This window comes from Pagrus pagrus, assembly GCF_965226575.1.
Source record: "Pagrus pagrus genome assembly, chromosome: 19".
Lineage (NCBI taxonomy): Eukaryota > Metazoa > Chordata > Actinopteri > Spariformes > Sparidae > Pagrus > Pagrus pagrus.
Window position 1 is genome coordinate 17581516 of NC_140203.1, and position 19582 is coordinate 17601097.

Below are 19582 nucleotides of genomic sequence, written 5' to 3' on the forward strand. Positions count from 1 at the left end.
GACCAGCAAGGGTTAGATTAGGTATAATGTACGTTATTAAGCAGCTTGCCCAGACTGTATCATCTGGACTTACTGCTGTGATTCAACCCTGGTGCGATCGCTTCATTAATGGTTGTGCTGCGTTGAACAAGTTGCTTTAATGGCCAGATACACACTGTGCACATGGCTTTAATCAATGCTCCTCTTCTGTCCATATTTCCATAAGTGGGTGTTAAATGGTGGAAAACACCGGCGTGTACAGGAATCAGACTTATTTAATAAAGGAACCATTCATGCCAAGCGTGTTTAAGGGCTGTAATTAGAGAATGGAATGTATTTTTATGGCAAATATTAAAACCTGGCTGCCATAGATATTTGTAGTATAATGTGCACCCACAGCTGAAACCCCACCCACTTTTACATCTGCGCAGCATTTAAGGCCGCAGGATTTTAGGAACAATTCCTCTTCAGCAGTCCAGTATGCAAAAAGTGCATGAATCATGCTGTGCATTCACTGAGTAAGCAGTGACAGTATATATATTTTTTAACTGAACTGCTTTTAATCTATTTTTGGCTGCATTTATTCTCGCATACATTCAAAAAATATAATTAGGAAACAGAAACTAAAGTCTTAAATGTCAAAATGTATTTTAAAAAGGGACATGACATGGTGTATCAGGTGCTTTAGCTGGTGTGTCTCCACCTGACAGGACTGATCATGTGTTTTTCTGAGCTTGTGTGCGAGGTCAAGGTACTCATTTTTCATTGGCTGAAAGGTTCAAGAACACCACATAAATAAGCTGTTGATTTTTTTCAAAACTCACAATCTGTCAGCAGTTTGTAGCTCTGTTTACGCACCACTTACGATTTGAACGTCACATCAGTGTTTACTTGAAACAAAATCTTGGCTTCCGAGCAACGGCTGGCAGTAATTATTAAGGGATATGTTTATGTGTGTTTGGATTCGAGCTGTTTATCTGGAAAGAAGAAAACAGCCCTGGCCTGCCCCTGCTTGGCCAAGGGAAACTCTAACAGGCCGGCACACCGGGAGCACGGAGAGATCTGGATGTTTGGAATAAAACCCTACCTCTCAGCCACAAGCTAACACATTTATCTGTGCGTGCGAATGATTAAATGCACGCACGTGTAACAGCAGTACCAGAACAAAGCTGTTAAGAAAGGCACAGGTTGTATGTTTGAGAGTGCACAGTCTCTTTATCTCTCTGTGATTTTTAGGGTTAAGGGAAGAAGTCTGTTTAGGAAAAAAAGAAAGAGGGATTGAGTGGATTAAGAGAGATGAATGGGTTTCACACACACATTTGTAAGGCTTTCATGTGAGCATCATTCATCCGCTAACTTCTAACCCCAATTTGAACTCTCGTCCTTACCTTCACCTTTACAGTGACCTCATTGTAATCTAACCCCAAACTCAATATCTGACCAACGGTCACATCAAGTCTTAAGCAATACTTCATCTCTTAGTGAGAACAAGAGGAAAATGGATTTAACATTTTTACATTTTGCTGAGATGTTTCTTCCGTTTGTCTGTTGGATGGTTGGTTGGTCAGCAGGGTTACACAAAAACAACAGAACTGATTTCCAAGGAAATTGGCTGGAGGATGGATCGTGGCCCAGATTAGACCCCATTAACTTTCAGCCCAGTTGCCAGGATATGTCAGCACTTTGCATTTGTTTTACATTTGGCGACTGGGTTGTAACTTTTTGTGTGGCTCTGGAAAAAGGGACAGACCCAGGAATTTTGTCTCACTTTCTTATCAGGTTGCTTAATAGCCAACCCATTTCACTTTGGCTAGCTGCGGCTTATTATATGACTCTTTAATTGCATATTTTATCTTTCGGCACATGTACTGGCACTGGCAAAACATTTTTTAATACTGTTTTTATAGCCTGATACTACTGTTGATTTACTATTTTAACTTGCACTTTTTTAACAGCACTTTATAAGTCTAGGTATGCAGGCTCAGGGACTGTGTTGTGTTGTATAAATGCTCTTGTAGTGTTATTTATGTTGGATCCCAGAGAAACGTTCCTTCAGTCTGCCTTGCACATGAACTTGAGTTGACTTGCTTTACAGCTGCGATGTCTTTGGACCAAAGTCATACCTCTGATAATGTCATTTTTTTTGACGTGTGACAAGGATTCATATGGCGGAGTTGGTTCAAAATGCATGCTATGAGTAGCCTGACAGGAATAGAAGTCATGCGTAAACAGCTACGTGCACCTAGTAAGTTGGGAACACACTGAATGAAGACGGATTGTAGACGGAGCGGCTGTAATTTCACCACCAGCAGCAGCTCCATGTTTTAAATATACCGCAACACAAACCAACCTTGAGATGCTGCAGTTGTAGCACCAGGTCATCGAGCTGGCTTCTTTTGTCTTCAATCTCTGTCTGTCGCTTTCGCTTCTCCTAAGAGACAAAAAACAGAAGAGAGAAAGATCAAATTAATTGCTTAAACATTCTATTGTTCTGGATATGTTTTTATATTGTCAGTAGTTTTATTAGGTTTAATGGTGCAGTGAAACAAACCAGAGATGAAGCAGTTGAGCATGGTGGTGCACTAATGCATGCTGTTGTATTGATGTAACGTTTTAATATTAGTGTTCATCAAGACAAGATCCCTTTGGGGCAATTACGGCTTTTATCCATTCAATTTGAAGGTGAGCAAAGACTTAATGGCTTCTAGTGCAGGCTACTTTCCAGTTCAGTTTAAATTGATGGGTGGGTGGTGTCACAGGAGCGACATCCAAGTTTTTGAGTCCATCTGCACTGTTCAACTTCTCATTCTGGAGAGATGGGGAGAAAAATGACCCCCGGGTGTACGCAGGGAGGAAGTAAAGTATTAAAGGGGTCGGAGGTCAGGGCTTATCGAGAGTTGAGAGGGGACAGGGTTCACAGGCTATCTAAAGGGGATTGATTAGGCCTTGAAGCCTCCAAATGGCACTGTGGTTGAACTTGAGGTGGGGAGAACAATCATTTACTTTCCTTTTATGTGATAAAGGAGACTGACATTTGGAGGCAGGGTAGGACGTAAAGTCAGTGGGAGGTTAGAAACTGAAAATACTCAACAGACTGAGGCTATGTGGAGTCACTATATGCATGGGAATATAAACAAAGCGGTTCCCAGTACAACCCTGTTTGGGGCTGAAGGGCATGAGATACTGTAGATGTGTATGTGGCTTTATCTCTCTCTCTCTCAGTGGGAGCAGAACGAGGATTTCTGGGACGTTTCCTGTCGGCTAAAAATAAGCATCAGGGAAAACCCCAAATTGTGACTAAACCTCAGACCACCTCTCAAAGGGAGTCCGACTGAGTGACACAGAAAAGAATGAAGGGAGAACTGAATATAGACGAGCACAGCGGAAAGGTTCAGAGCTGAACAGAGTGGCACAGATGAAGTATAACACAGAATAGAATAGAAGAGTTGGTGGGGTATCAAAAAGCTGGAGAAAATATAATAAGAAAATTCTAATTATCAGGTTTAGATGTTGTTGATTCACTACTTCTGTTACTTTGAAGAACCCTGACTGAACTGCATCAAATTTAACATCTCACCTGCATTTCTCTACATTTTTCTTTCCATGTTTTACCGTGACTGTCCTCAACAGAATATTTACACCATTGGTCATCTGTTCTAACACTTAATAGAAGTCATTTTTACATTTTCCTGACAGGAATGTATGTAGTTGTGTGTGAATAATGAGAGCAGAAAGAGTTTAACATTGCTAGGACGCTGGCAGGAATCCTAGGCAGGTGGCTGGGTTGGAAGGCCAGGCATAGCATCTGACAGCAGTGACCCCATGACATGCTTTGAATGACATCCCCCTAATTTGCATAATGAAGCAGAAATGCATAAAAATATAACAAAAGAAAAAAATACAGAAATAAAAAATGAATGGAGAAGATTAGGGGGATCAGTGCAAAGAGGAATAAAACAGAATACAAATAAAATATAAATAACACTTAATTAAGTTATTTAAAATGACTATTTTTGGTTCATTTAATGGCATATTTATTTATTTATCCAACTCAATTTATTTCTTTATGTATGTATATATATATATATATATATATTGGATTTTGTCAGTTTCCTTCCTCCAACCTCCCTCCCTAGCAGTTAATAATTGTTTTAACTGTAATAATTGAAACCAAGTAGTTGTTGTCGCATTAACTGCAGATCACAGAGATGGCAGATTAGAAGATGGTCATATGAGCTGTTTTTGTGACCATCACATTGGGTTGTATTTGGAGGCACTGATTATGAAACAATTTGTGTCATTTTGAATATTTTTGGTGGCATTTTTAAGCCTTTACAGGCAGTAGAGGAGCGACAGGATTGTGGTTCATGGTCTGCATCTTAACCCCGAAGCTACAGGTGTACCTCTATTTTTTCAATTACCGTAAGTGTTGCGGAGGATTTGTTGTTCAGAATGATATGCTGAGCTGCCCTCACCACCAGAGGACCCTGCTTCTAGCAAACCATGATGAACAAGTGCTTCCTTGTTGCAAGACATAGACATAATAATTTAATGCACTGGAACACAAACGCAATATGAGTTAGGCTATCTTTAAACAGATCTAATCTTTGGTAAAAAAAATTAAAAAAAAAAAAATCCAGGAGAAACAAGGATCTTTAAAACACTTCCGTTGTGAAAAGCTGAACTGAACTTAGAAAATACAGACCAGAGACAAACAACATGACTTTATCAGTCTTACTGAGCAAACACATCACAAAGCTGCACCCAGACTGTGAAAACATCTGCACACACACACACACACACACACACACACACACACACACACACACACACACACACACAAACCGCAGCAACCTACACAGCAGCGGTTCCCATGGCTTGTGAAGTACAGTCAGAGGGCCAGAGCAGAGGCATGGTCACCAGATGTCAAGGACTGTTAAGGACATGTGGTCGAGGAATGGGCACAACACACAGACACGCACACACACACAAAATACACATTCACAGAAACACACAAAAGCAAACACACTCACAGGGACGAATATATACACATGATATACACACTAATATATTCTCAAAACAATACAGTACTCAGGAAAGTTCTGTGTAGTCTGTGTTGGTGAATCCTTGATTATGAGAAATTCACTAACACATATAGACAGATGCTTCACATCTGCAGATCAAAGACGGATTGGCTGCCATTTGGTTTCCATCCCATTCCCGAAATAATAAGTATAGAATGGACATTCCCATCCACAGCAATGCTCTGCTTAAATAACAGCATTGTACTAAAAAGCTGACACAGACCCTTTTTCTGCAGATCAATGCAACCTTGCAACACTCTGTACTGGCCAATCAAACACCCAGCACACATACACTGCAGGTAGTAATTGTCAAGAACATAACCGCTGCTCTAAACATTTTCTAGAGTTCTACAATCCTGTCTCAAAGGAGAATAAACTGCAGTGGGGTGTCTTGGCATTAATGTAGCCTAAGCAGCACTGCAGTAGTGCTGCTGTAAGTTTTAACCTTGAGTAAACAAATATTGGTTTGTGGACTGCCGTTTTTTGGCATTATGGCGATTGCCATCTTGGATGTTTTGGAGCCAGAAGTGAACATATTTGGACGAGTGGGTGAAGCTGGGGAGGATATACTGATTATATCTGACTGAGAACCTGAGGACATGTCACGGTAGCCCTAAAACACACTTTGCTCTATCTTCTATGTTACAAAATGGACGTCATGCTGTATTTTCAGAAGACTTGAAACTTTCGATTGAGACAATAAACTCATCAGGAAACTTTTTACTGTGGTTATAACTTAAGTGAGACGAAGGGTCATTTTCTCATAAGCCTACACACAATCTGCCTTCTTTTTGCAACCAGTGGAGTTGTCTCCTACTGGCCATTGGAAATAATGTAGGTTTAAGGCACTTTTCAGATTAGAAGGCTCTGTCCTTATACAGTCAATAATCTGAACACAGTGTGATTGTAGAATAAGACCAAGCTATTCACTCTGTTGGTGGCTGCTGAAATGAGACCTTCTGTAAATAACTGCATGATGAGATGTATTTCAGGAAGTAGGCCCTGCTTCCTCATGTCCTCACACAATATCTTGGACCATGATGTAAGGAGAAAATTCAATCTTAGTGCTTCTTTGATCTTGTACAAATTGAAGAATTAGAAACACTATTGAACATTGGCTTCAATTGGGTTGCAGTGCCAATAACTAGTCAGCTCCTTCCTGTCGAAGAGTGTTGGAATCAGTCACGAGTCCAGCTATGACTTCTCGATCAAAACTAAAAATCATTAGCTGGAGGCACGGTCGCTGTCTTTGTAAATATGCAACAGAAACCGATTACAAAAAGATGAAAAGAGTCTGTTGCCTGGTACAGTTGAAAGGACAGACCCCGACCTTGTTCTGTTCACTGTATTTCCCCTCAGAAAACACATCCTCCCCCTCAGGAAAATATGTTGACATTCTTGGTGACAAACTCATGACTTCCCACACTCTGACTCACTGAGTGTTTGGCCCCACTTGGCTTGCCGCTGAGCTCGTATACAAGGGACATTATTTTTCTCACTACTGTTGACACCATCTGAGAAATCGATGTCCAATATTGTGTTCAATATTTTAAATGGTTAGGGCAAACTGGGGACTGCGTCATTGTTGATTTGTTTGGCTTCATAAGTGAAACCAAAGGCACGTGGACTGGACAGAACTCAGTAGCCTCTCATCCTACAGGGTTGAACATTTTGGCAGTGGAGTGGACTTACAGTATCTGATTACAGTTCCAATAAACTTCAGTTCAGCACAATGAACTTTCACTCTTCCTTTGTAGTGTTTATGCCAGAAAAGACAAAATAAAGTCAACGACTGATTTCCTCTCTAACCCTCACCTCCTTCTGTGTGTGGGTGGTTTCCTGTAGTTGATTTGTATAATTTCATCAGCCCTAACAAACTGTTCAACACCACTATTGTTAAGGATTGAGACAAATATTTTCAGGCAAATGGTATCATTCTCACTTGGACGCCATCGCCCATGGCTGACAATCTACTACTGACCCCTCTACCATCATAAAATTGTGATTTTAAAAGTTGCACAATTGTACTGTCACAGACTGTTCTGTGTTTACTACAGGTATTTGGACTGGAGGTAGTGTCATAAGGCAGGAGTTGTTTGTGGCATGTAGGAGAGAAAATAAAAAGCAGCTGTTGGTGTTTTTGGTCAATGCACTACGTCTCCATGATTGTATTATCTTGTTTTCTTATTAAACCCAAGATGCTTCGTTACGCTACTTTAGTTTTTTTTCTTAGCTAAGCTTCCTCTGTATAGCTAATCAGCTAACTTTGTTTCAAGCTTCAGAGGCTGAAGACAACTAAGTTACGGGCATACCAGATAGCAAAATTGTACCAGACACCCTCATCTGGCCCACAAACTGCGTGGAAAGATGACGCTTGGGCATTCCACGCGGTATGTGGGCTGGATGAACGGGTCCGGTGTGGGCCAGATCTGGGCCGCAACCATTTTGCTATCTGGGATGTGTTTTGGAGACCCTTTTTAAACCTGACACTGATATGTTTGTGGGACGCTTGCCTGGCATAGATGTCAGAACTGATCTGCCTGCTGCCTTTGCTGGTGACAGGCGCCAGAGTTTCCTAGGCTTTGTGACACAGTTGGGCGATGCCATCAGAGTGACAGTGGGAAGCAGTGGTGACTACAGTGGTGAGGATTCTCCCTACTCAGCTTTACTGACCCCCAGCACAAATGATATCATCGACAATCATGATGTTTCACTGTGGACATTGTCATTTTCCAATTCTGTAGACATCACCAAACCCTAATTCTCAATTGGACAAACAAAAGACTTTAAGGTGGAAACAAAGGATCCCGATCTAGAATCCAAAAAATACTTACATGAATGAATCCTTGAACAAAATTCTGACTTAAAGCAGGATTCACTGTCAAGTTGTTTAAGTGGAAATATTGGGAATACACAAAAAAGACATTTGAACCAATAACCCTAACCCTAACCATTATCAGTAGGAAAAGATTGATTGGAAGTAAGGGGTTGGTCCAAAATTCTAAGATGGTTTACGACTGTTTTCTTCTCTAGAATTTTCTTTGACCGTGAAGTAAATAAAATTCAAGAAAATGACCACTGATCATGATTTTATACATACAGCAAATAAGGCAAAAAACAGTTTGTTACCGCATGTCCAGACGCCGATTGGACGGCTTCCATAACAACAAAAAAGTGTCAGAATGTACACATGCGAGCACTGAAATGCAAACACACACAAACTTGCCCGTAAACAACATTCTTCACTGCTGATACACATAAGCTCACACACCCGGCATGAGGTCACACACACATGATTATAATGTGGTAAAGCGGTGATGTAACTCTGCTTAAATTCAAAGTTCTGCTGTTGATGAGATCTTGCACTGACGTGAGCTGCAAATCTGATGGGTCACATTCTGCACATGCCAACACACCCAGCGGAGACATCTCACAGTGATCGTCTTCCACTCGGTGGGTAACCATACCTGAACGCTTAGAGAACAGAGACTGAAATGGACTGGCCACTTAAATGTGTTGAATGTGTTTGATTCTGCATTTAGAAAGACCTAGATTTTAGAAAGATCTTTGGTTGCTCCTGAGGGTTCAGTATTTTCTAGATTTTTTTAATTAATTGATCTTAAAAGTTAAAATTTGTTTAACATTATTGCCCAGTGTTTTTATATTGCTTTGAATATTTTCATCGCCTCTTTATTATTGTTACTGTGCCTTTTTACTACTATATGTGCCTTTTTGCCACTGACTAATTAGTAAAGCACTTTGGTCAACTGTGGTTATTTTCAAAAGTGCTTTATGAATAAACTTGATTTAAAAATGTTGGTCATGGTGAAATTAAAATAACCATTAGTTGCAGCTAGAGGCCTTCAGTATGAAAAAGTATACGACGATATGTGATGTCCTCCTCAGACAATGCTAATTTGTCAGGTCTACAGTGAACAGAACGCTAACCTGCTAACTCCCGAGCTAACGCTGGTGTCTTTACATGCAAACTTAGCACATCGCTGAAATGCCTCGCATGCTGTTGTCATGCGATAGGAGCAGGTGGTGACTATACTCATCATGTCCATATTGAGGTGAGACGTGCACGCATACCTCTACATTCACATGGATAAACACAAAAACAAACACGTTATAACCTTAAAAAGTCTCCTGACGCTCCTTTCATGAGCCGACAAACTGCGATCAGCAAACCAGAGCGTATCTATTATGGGGAGAGAAATGTGATGTATAATGTGTTGCATTCATATGTGTATCTGTTCAAATGACCTTTGCTACGTGTCATCTACACTATTTCTCTGTCCTCCTGTCACTCCGTATTGTTTACTATCCAGTTAAGCTCAAATGTCAAGAATATAATTTCAAAACCAGCAGTCCCCACTAGAGCTGCATTCCAATCTCTCCTGTCTCAAGTCTCTGTGAACCCTAACACTTACACACACACACACACACACACACACACACAAACAAACAGGCGTCTACACACAGACACACACACAAACACACTGAAATGTCCAGTAGACAGCTGCTGCTAATTTTAGATGGCATGTAATGCCTGGCGTGCCCCAGACCCCCAGAGCCCCTACTACCCAACAAACCACACCCCCTCTTCCCCCTTAAAATGACTTTGCCCCAAGCACACTCCCCAACCCCCATCAACTGCTGAAGTCCATAAACCAAGCCTCCCCTAGCCACCTCCTGCCTCTTCATGATCCAATCTGCTCTGTTGGTAGTTACACACCCACCTTGCCAAATATTCAAAACCTAAGACATTAATTCAGGGAGCCCATTGAGCAATCACATGTGAGCACATCGACTAAAACTCCAGTGAGTCATTATAAACTAAAATCTGTGTATTTTTGCCATCTGCATTTACACGTTTCCAATTTAATGTAGCAAATGGGAACAATCTGGCTACCTTTTTTGACCAAATAAGCTAGTTTCCATGTTGTAAACACAAGCTTAAAGAGATGGCAAACATCTGTTATAAAGGTGTAAAAGATTTAATATAACTGCGCTCATCCAGGGCTGGAAACTTGTGTTCGCTCTCACTTCAGACAAAGCATATGAATACCATGTGTCTCATTTAGTTATTGTCAATGTGTCTTATTGTGGACAAATAACTGACACATGAACAAACAGAGGTTATTTCAGGATGCTCTTGTTGCTCTGCCAAACAAAGTTTACAGCAGTTTGCAACAGTTGATCTAATTTCCATTATCTACTTGAGTTAAAATAAAATTCCTGCTAATAAAAGCAGATGTCAGGGGGTTAAAGGCTAATCTATAACAAACCTTTCATTGTAAGATTGTAAGAACTGCTTCTTTCTTTCAAGGCCTTCAAAATGCAGTCAACGTTTCCGCGAACCACAGATATGTTCAAATCATATCGTGTGTCATAGGCTGCACCGTATAAAAATTTCTGCAAAATGTGTCATGTCATGTATCATGACCTCTCTGGATGTCATGTGTGGAGGTGGAGGGGATGGTGGTGGTTTTACAGGCAACAAGATTGCTTAGCCAGTGACCACAGTTCACATCAGCATTTCAACATTTGTGTGGGAAGTCACTGGATATTTCTGACCAGTGACCCTAGCAATTCAGCAGTTGTTAGCCCGACACCACTGGATGTTTTAGAGGAGACCTCGGAACAATTTCCAGCCGTGTGTGGTGACACAAAACAAATATTTTTTCACAGTCTAAACAGGTTTTTTTAAGCCAAAACACAATGTTTTCCGAACCTTAATCAAGTGTTTTCTGTGACTAAACCTAACCAGATCATAAGCACAGTGTTGTGACAGGAGAAACAATGAGCCTAAACAAATGTGAAGTTGCAATATAAATAAATGTGCTGATTAACTTATCTGTGTTTTTGTGTATTCAACACAGTTTGTTTGCAAATGATCGTGTACGATGAGATTTATTTTTGTGAGGATTTATTTTATTATGTAAATTACCTTATTTGTATTTTGACAAGTGCCCAAGGTGATGGACTTACTGAGGAGAAGTTGTCCTTGAGCTTTTCTTTACCCACAGACCAAGGTAAAACAACTTATCAAGTTAAGGCAAGAATAAGTAACTCATAGTCAGGAGAAAACACTTGACTGCAGCCTCAATCAATATCTTCAAAATCGTTCTCCGTGGTTCAGTGCTGCCAATGTGACAATCTGTCAAGTAAGTAAAGTCACAACCTGAAACTACACATGCATGCAGGCTGCCCAGCCCCCCACTCTATTTACCTCTCTAAACGCAGCCCTCCGCTGCATGCCACAGCCACAAATCTCTGTGCATGCCAAGGTCTAGCTATAGCATCCCCCTAACCTTCACCCTGCCCCACTCACTCCCCTCAGTTAGACCTCACTAAGTGGATCCAGAACACTGACCAGCTTCCACCACGACCCTGAGCTGCACAGATTACTTCACAGAGCTCATCCAAGAAGATCAGCCAGTGGTCGAATTCAGGAAATACAATCATTCATAACTGCATATTAGTCTTGCAGGATTGTTATTAATACTCATAAAGCAGCAAGAGAGACAACAGAGATTTAGATTTTGAGAAGTTCCCGACAGTCTCCGTCTTGTTCCAAGTGCCAGCAGCTGTCTTTTCCTCATTCTCTGTCTTTCCAACACACACAGCGCCATCATCTCACTCCTCATGCTCCACTTCCTAATTCCCCTTTGGCCCCAAAAGATCTGCGGCCTTGTGTGTGTATTTGAGTGTGTGTGTGTGTGTGTGTGTGTGTGTGTGTGTGTGTGTGTGTGTGTGTGTCGGGGGGCAGCTTAAAGTCCAAAGGGCTGAGGTCATCTGTGTAAACATATCACAGACACTACAGAGAAGTTAGTGAATGAGTGCATGCAAAAAGACACACACACACTCACACAAGCGTTTATGTATTTTGCCATGCCGCTATGCGGTCGGCAGGCCACACGGGCAACAGCTAATTAGAAAGATGAAGCACTCATCAGTCATTGGTTGATCTCAAAACCACACGCAGGCTTTTGGTGAACACACACGAATTTACAAAAAACACACATATGCACACAGACATATGCACACACGCACACACACACATAATCAGTTTTTTAGGGATCTCTGACCAGGCTGCGCTCCATCCGACTGCTATAATTACATGTTAATAATATACCAATTACAGGTCTGCATTTAACGACATTACATCACAACTGTTCACTAATCTGACCAATTAGTAACCATGGAAACCCGCACTGCTGGCAGCTGACAGGCCGTAATCATTATCAGACTGTGGGGATCTTTGTCCGTTTGTTTGTGTGTGTGGGGCGGACATATGAGCCGATCCACTCATCCACTCTTAAATGAAACACTGGCAACACCCACCCTTTGTTGTACTGACTGATTAACACGCTAAGTAATCTTATTATGTGGAATCAAATCAATCAGTTGTACATTTTTTTTTTCAGTCTGGAAGACACTGAGATAAATCTCAAGAGCGAACCATCTTAGCCATGCTTTTGCTGAAAAGGATTAGTTCACTCAAAAACTAGAAAGTCAGTTGAAGTTTTGTAGTCCAGAAAGCATCTCTGGAGCTTCACAGCCAAACAACTGAACTATAATGGACTTCCTCAGTTGTTTAGGAGAATGCTGCAACACTGTTTAGCTGCAAAGCTCCAGAATATGGACTACAAAACTTCACTTGACTTTCCATCGGCATAGGGCTGAGTATAAAAGGACTGAATTTTCATTTTTGGGTGAACTTATCCTTTAAGTTTTATGCAAGATATAATAGGGAAGAAATGTAGCAAGAAAGTACAGTACCTAAATTGTGCATGAGGAGAGAGATGCCACACGGGATTCATTGCTCGTCTGCTCTTTCAATAATTAATATGAAATATAAATGCACTCACAGAAAGTTATATATAGGAATAAACTCACAAGACGGGTCATTCTAGAGCTGGGTGATACATTCATTGATAAATTAGAATCTTTGTTTTCTAGTACAGAGTGTAAAATAACTAATTGTTGAAATTAGATCATTAAAATGTAAAAAGCTGTCGAGAGTCACATTTGTGCAGAAAATGTATTTGTCATGATTTGACTTCACTCTCCTCCATTCTGTAATTTGACTGATGTGACTGGGCAGATAGGTAAGTCGTCCCTTTTGCTAAATTAAAAATAAAATAAGGGCTTTTGATTCACAGCCATTAGTGCCATGCATTATTCATGAGCCACACAGCACATAGACCTGTCTCTGTGGCTAATGAACATTAAAATGACAGCTGTCTGCTACCTGACAGTGATTTTTATTTTAGTCATGTTCAATAGATGAAGCTTCTTTATGACATGTAACTAAAATCAGTGTCGGATTCAGCAGGTGTGTCTTCAGGCGGATTGGAGACGACCGGTCCATCCCCTCGGCTCTGATTTGAAAGGAAGCTTCCAATTTGTCTCAAGATCTGCTGAAGTATTGATGAAGTCAGGCACTGACGGTGATGACAATGAAATCTCAGGGTATCAATTATTGATGAAAACATTAGCATGTCAGCTGCGGACCGGAGACAGTGGGTGTAAGTGTGTGTATGCACAGCACACCTCTCTGCAGGGGTTTAAGTAATGCTTATTATGAAAGCCAGACAAGCCAAGACAATATTGTCTGGTCTCAGCACGTATGATGATAAAACTTGGTCAAGGGACAGGTTTTAATCCACTGTAGGATTCAGAAACGCTTGCTCTTGATTGACAGTCAGAAGAGGTTTTATAACCTCCTTCCCCTGGAGGACTCTGTCCAGCTACTGTATTTACACTGGACCTGCGCTGGTTGGCTCCCTCCGAGTGCTTCGCTGCCTCAGAGAGCTGTTAGTACTATTAGTGTAATAGTAAGCCTTCTCTACTTAAGTGCCTGGTAGGGCTTGAAAGCTATTAGCACTGTTATTGTCTTTGATATACTGCATACACACATACACAGAGAGGTGAGACAAGACAGATGCTCATTTGGAGGAGACAAAGAGGCTCAAATGATTTACTTATATTCCACGCCTGACCTTTCTTTAATGTGTGTCAAAGCTTTTGGCACTTACAGTAGGATGTCTGATATGATAGAATTAGACGAGCAGTCTTTGTAGTGTTTACGACAGCTGCCACCAGAATATGGCAGTGTACTGTCAGCTAATTTTCACATAATCGACCATTCTGTAGTATTTTGCCAAATGCGCATGCAAGAATGATGCAAGAAACTGAAGTGCTTGTTCCTCTCTGCTCAAAATCATGAGAACTTTCCACTCTCAAAGTACATGAAGCCTGGTACGGCTGCCATGCTCAACGTGGCCAAAATAGTTCTCCATCTGCTGCCGCTGTTCCCCCCACTTGTACGTACTAGTGTGTGTGTTCCTGTGCCCCTGTGCGTCTTGAGTGTGTGTGGTATGCTGTGGTTCCTTGCTGGCGCCAAATTTAGTCTGCCGATCCCGTTCTAACCGTTGCTCTGAAGTCCTACCAGCACCAAGTCGAACGCTTCAGCAGATGATCATGAAACATAACGGCAACGTAACGAAACATATTCTAGACCACCTTGCAGCTGAGATTCTTCTATTTTGAAAAAAACACATATACAGTACCTAAAAACCTCAGACATCTGCCCAAAAAGACATAAAGAAACCCTGAAAGAACTTTCCTATGAGGTTAGTTTCCCCCCCTCTTAAAAAAGAAGACATGGAAGAAGATGAAAGCTGACACGAACAGAAAGACAAACACAGCAGCAGCAGTGCAGGAATGAAGGCGAGTGAGGCACATTATAATGGGTGCAACTGAAATCAATTTGTTTTATATGACGAAAATGGGTGTAGGAGGCTATGATGTCATGCTGTAGGGCTTCCAACACACTAAAGGGGCAATAAGTAAGAATTTTAGTTGAAATATTCAAAAATCCAACTCAATTATCAACAGAATGTGGTTAAAAAGAAGTTTGACATTATGGTGTCTGTGTAATGTGTTGCAGAGATATCTCCTGAAGTTAGCATGCTAACCAGCTAGGCTTGTCCCATCCTGGCCCAAAGCTCCTGTGCTAGCGGTGTAAACACTTCACTCCACAAGTTCTGAGCTCTCAGTCTGAAATGCTAGCTACATGGCTAACTGACCTAACTAGCTAAGGGCAGCAGTTAGCGGCTACCCTGGTGATACACTGGCCTCTATTTGTTTTGAGTATGAATTTGACAGGTGGCCAGTTCTTAGATATTGTACCTGTTAAGCCATTTAATTTAACGGCTAACATAACTCCTCTATGCAATCACGATTACCAAAAGTGACATGCAGTGACCAAATTTAGCTTTTGTTGCCTTGATTAGCATTCAACCTCACACCAGAGAAGCTCAGGTGTATGACTACTGGCTAACTTGGGGAATTTGTACAGTGGATGTCAGATGTATCTTCAGCAAATCCATATGTTAAATGTAATTGGCTTAAAGGAGACATATGATCTTTTTCAGGTTCATCATTTTATTATAGGTTACTACTGGAATAGGTTTACATGCTTTAATGCTCAAAAAATCCATCAATTTTCCCATAAATCCAGTGCTGCAGCACTGTATTCCCCCTCTGTCTGAAACACTCTGTTTTAGCTCCTGTCTCTTTAAGGACCCCACTACTGAATACCCAGTCTCCTCTGATTGGTCAGCTCACACACGCCTGAGCCAGCACCGCTAACAACAACAGAGCAGCTGTGCTAAATCAATTCTTACGTGCCAAACTAGCTGCTCAGCATAATCATGCAAATGTGTGACATGGTGATGTCACAGAGTCAAGCAATTAAAAGGTGGGACTACTGACAAGGCATTTCAAGAGCAGTGTTTATTTTTGTTGGAGAGTGGAGCTCCCTTTGGTGCAGCCTTATGGCTTTTTAACTTTCAATAACTTTTGCGTGCACAAGAACATATAAAAAACACTGAAGGGAAAGGATTTAAATGAAAAAGCAGAATGTCTCGCCATTTTGGTATTTTGGAGACAAATGTGACCAAATTTTATAAACTTTGTTCAGCCAAGAGGTCACCATGATGTTTGACACCTCTGTTGTGTAGTCGAAGTGAGAAAAAAAACTTGAACTTGGAGCAAAGAGACAAAAACAGAGGCAGATACTTTTTCCCGCTCGTCTACATGTGTTTGAACTAACGTGAATGGAACATGAATGAGTAATGTGACAATGCAGAGAGAGCTTGAGAGAGAATGAGAGAGAGAACTTATGAAAGAGGCACACAGTCTGGTGAAGTTGCAGGAACTCCGAGGTGCCAGACAGTCAGGCGAGATATTGTACAGTGAACGACAGAAAGAGAAGAAGAAGAAGACGGGGCGGCTGTGTAAGTCACTGACAGACAAACAGACAGGAGGTCAAAGAAGCTTTAAACACACTCTGACTTACCGCCAAGGCCAGCAGCCTCTCTTTGTGGAGCTGAGCCTCCTCACACGACATCCTGAGGGGAGGAGGGAGGGGAAGCAGGGGAGAGGGGGGGGTGAAAGGAGAAAGGAGAGACGTGAGATCTTTGGGAAGACAAGAGAGCTGGAGTCCCTCTGTGAAGAGGTGCAGGGAAGTAGAGGAGTGAGGAAGGAGAAGAGGAAGAGGAGGAAAGGAGGAGTATCCAAGAAGGCGAGGTCCTTCCTCAGCAGTAATCCAACAGGAGAGAGGAGACAGTGGGAGAAGGAGCTCGCGCTGAGTGGAAGCAAAGATCTCTCATTCACTGGCCATGTGCCTCCGCACTCAGCCCGCTGCTCTCTCTGTCTCTATCACCCACTCTTTCTCTTGCACTCTCCGTCTCTCCTCCCATTTGTCCCCTCCTTCCCTCCCTCTCTCTCTTTTTTAGGCATGAGCCATGTGTGATTAAACAGCTGGGAGGAGCAGCTGAGAGGGAGAGGGAGAGAGAGAGGATGGGAGGGGAGGGAGAGAGGAGTGATGGTATGAAGGTGGGGGGGAGTGTGAGAAGAAGGAAAGAGGGAGAGGAAGAGCATAATAAAATTGCAGAAGCAAGGAAAAGAGAAGCAGAGGTGTAATTTGTCATATTTGAAAGCTGAGAGGAAACAACAGGGGAGACTAGTTTAACTGTTCTTTCAATACTTACTTTTTCTCATCTTAACCGGATGTAGGCTTATCTTTTTACTGAGATAAATAATCCTTCCCATTGTCAACTTTGACCACTTAGTTCTGTGTTTGAAGGAGCAGTTTACGAAGAAACCTTTGTATGGACTTATATCGACTAATCAATTGGGTGTTTGGTCCATAAAATGGTGAAATTTTGTTGACCAGCGTTTCCCAAAGCCCAAGATGACGTCCTCAAATGTCTTGTTTTGTCCACAACTCAAAGACATTCAGTTTACTGTCATAGAGGAGTAAAAGAAGCAGAAAATACTGACATTAGAGAAGCTGAAATCAGAGAATTTGGACATTTTTTCATAAAAAAATGAATCTAAACAACAAATCGATTATCAAAATAGTTCCTTTCACTACTTTTAGCAGTAACTTATTTGCTTTTGGTTTACCTGATATTTTTCTCAACACATGATCAAGAATGTAATAAACAGGGTCCAAAGTTAGCACCCGTCACTACCCACATGCTAGTAAAAATCTACACTGGCTGCTTTTCACAGGTTTCCAAAATGCTTCACTAAAAACTCTCATCACCATCGTGACAACACAGAAAGTGTTCACCATGATTGTTTTGCACTGAATCTATGAATCAATAATTGTGGAGTGGAGAAGATTATTCTAAAAGGAAAGAATTAGTGGAAGTACAGTTAAAAGGACATTTAGAGAGAAGTGGTGCTTCACAGATAACAGGGTTAAGAAGAGATTGGCTTTCTTATAGCAGCAACACCACTGCTTGAAAAGCACTGTTTTTAAGTCAAGTTTACTGTTTTTTATGCAATTGTATGTGAGGCTGAGAAAGATATTTGGCCGATAAGTACCAGCCATTGGCGGTAGACCAAAAAGTTAATTTTGGACCCTGCTAATATACAGGCTTATCAATTGAGTTACCATGGCTAAAAGTTTCTATTGGCTCACAATTGGAAATCTGCTTACCATGGTTACACAATGTAGTCTCAACTCTGAAAAACAGGATGCTACATGTGTTTTGGACACAAATGACAAATGTATTCCTTAGCCACAAATCATCTTAATAGTGGGAAATGAAGCATTTATACCTGAGAACTAGGGCTGCAAGTCAGGATTATTTTCATTAATCGGCAAATTATTTTCAAGAGTATTTGTTTGTTCGATAAAATGTCACAATTTTGTGAAAAATGCTATTCACAACTTGCAAAGCTCAGAGTGACGTCTTCATATTCAATTCAATTCAAAAACCTTTATTTGTCCCTGGGGGGCAATTCAAGGCATATTGCTTCTTTTGTCCAACCTATGAATGGGTCTGCAACCACTGATTCACATGCACATCTGTACATGTCATCGGCTATGTAATATATTGACATTTTAACATAACGCGTCACTTCACGTTCACATTACACGTTGTGACCTAACAGTCGTGTCTGGAGGTGGAGGGGCTACAGCGGAGTTCAACGAGAAGGCTGCCAAGCCAGTGACTGACTTACTTTTGATGACTTACACTGATCGATTAATTGACCAATTGCTGCAGATCTACCTAGAACTGGCCAGTTGATGCCTCTGCATCATGACACTTCCCAGCAGCCTAGCCTTCAGCCATATGTGATGGAGTTTACAGAATTGCTGCAACTGCTGTTTCGCTGTTACCTTCCAGTCACAGGCCACCACAGCACTGTGGGCTGAAAACACTTTCTCTCATAGTAGGGGTCATACAACACATTTCACAGAAAAGAGCCAAAGTGCCTAAACTGTCTTCATGTTACTATCATTTTAAATGATTCTGATCTTTTAATAAAAGTCCACAGTCCGGCCGCCCACACACAAACAAGCCTACAGCTGACTCTTCAGGATCTATTTCTGGTCATTCTGGTTTTATGTTTGTTCCAGCACCTTTCACAGTGACATCAATTGAACACATTAGAGAAACAGGAACAGGATGGAAACAAAAGAAAAGAACAGAAGATAATTGTGCCACTCCATGAAATTGATGCATGCAAATGAACATCAGTAGAACTGAGTACAAACTGCAAAAACACGACACACCTTCACACACACACAGACACACACACAGACAAAAGCACAGCTTGTGTAAATGGGTCACTGTTACCTGTGTCCTAATTTTCTTTTCTCCCTCCCTATTTTAACTCTCTAGGTTCACCTGGGTTTCATCCGTTCTTCTTCTGCCTCCTCTCTTACACCGTTGAATTTATTCTCTTCCTATCCTCCTCTCTTTCACTCTTTTTTTCCTACAACCACATTTATTTTCCTTTGTTTTTTCCCCTCCACCCTTCCTTACATCCCTTCCTCTTTTTGTCCTCTCTTTCCTTTGCTTTCCCTGTTACTATCCCTCCATGCAACTTCTCCTTTTCCTACATACCTCCCATGGTGCATCTCTGTCCTCCCTCCCTCCTTTCTTTCCCATTAAAATCATCTCCCCCTCAAATCTCACCCC

The 19582-nt window shown here is 41.4% G+C and overlaps 1 protein-coding gene across 2 annotated transcripts in view; it reads right to left on the reverse strand.

The window, feature by feature from the left end:
- palm2akap2 (PALM2 and AKAP2 fusion) overlaps positions 1-19582 on the reverse strand; it is a 95145-nt gene that overhangs the window by 67875 nt on the left and 7688 nt on the right. For both annotated transcript variants that reach the window (XM_084383276.1, XM_084383275.1), the window contains exons 2-3: positions 16438-16489; positions 2330-2410 (exon numbers count right to left, since the gene is read on the reverse strand). In XM_084383276.1, coding sequence (XP_084239402.1) covers positions 2330-2410; positions 16438-16489 — 133 coding nt within the window. The remainder of the gene's footprint in view (positions 1-2329; positions 2411-16437; positions 16490-19582) is intronic.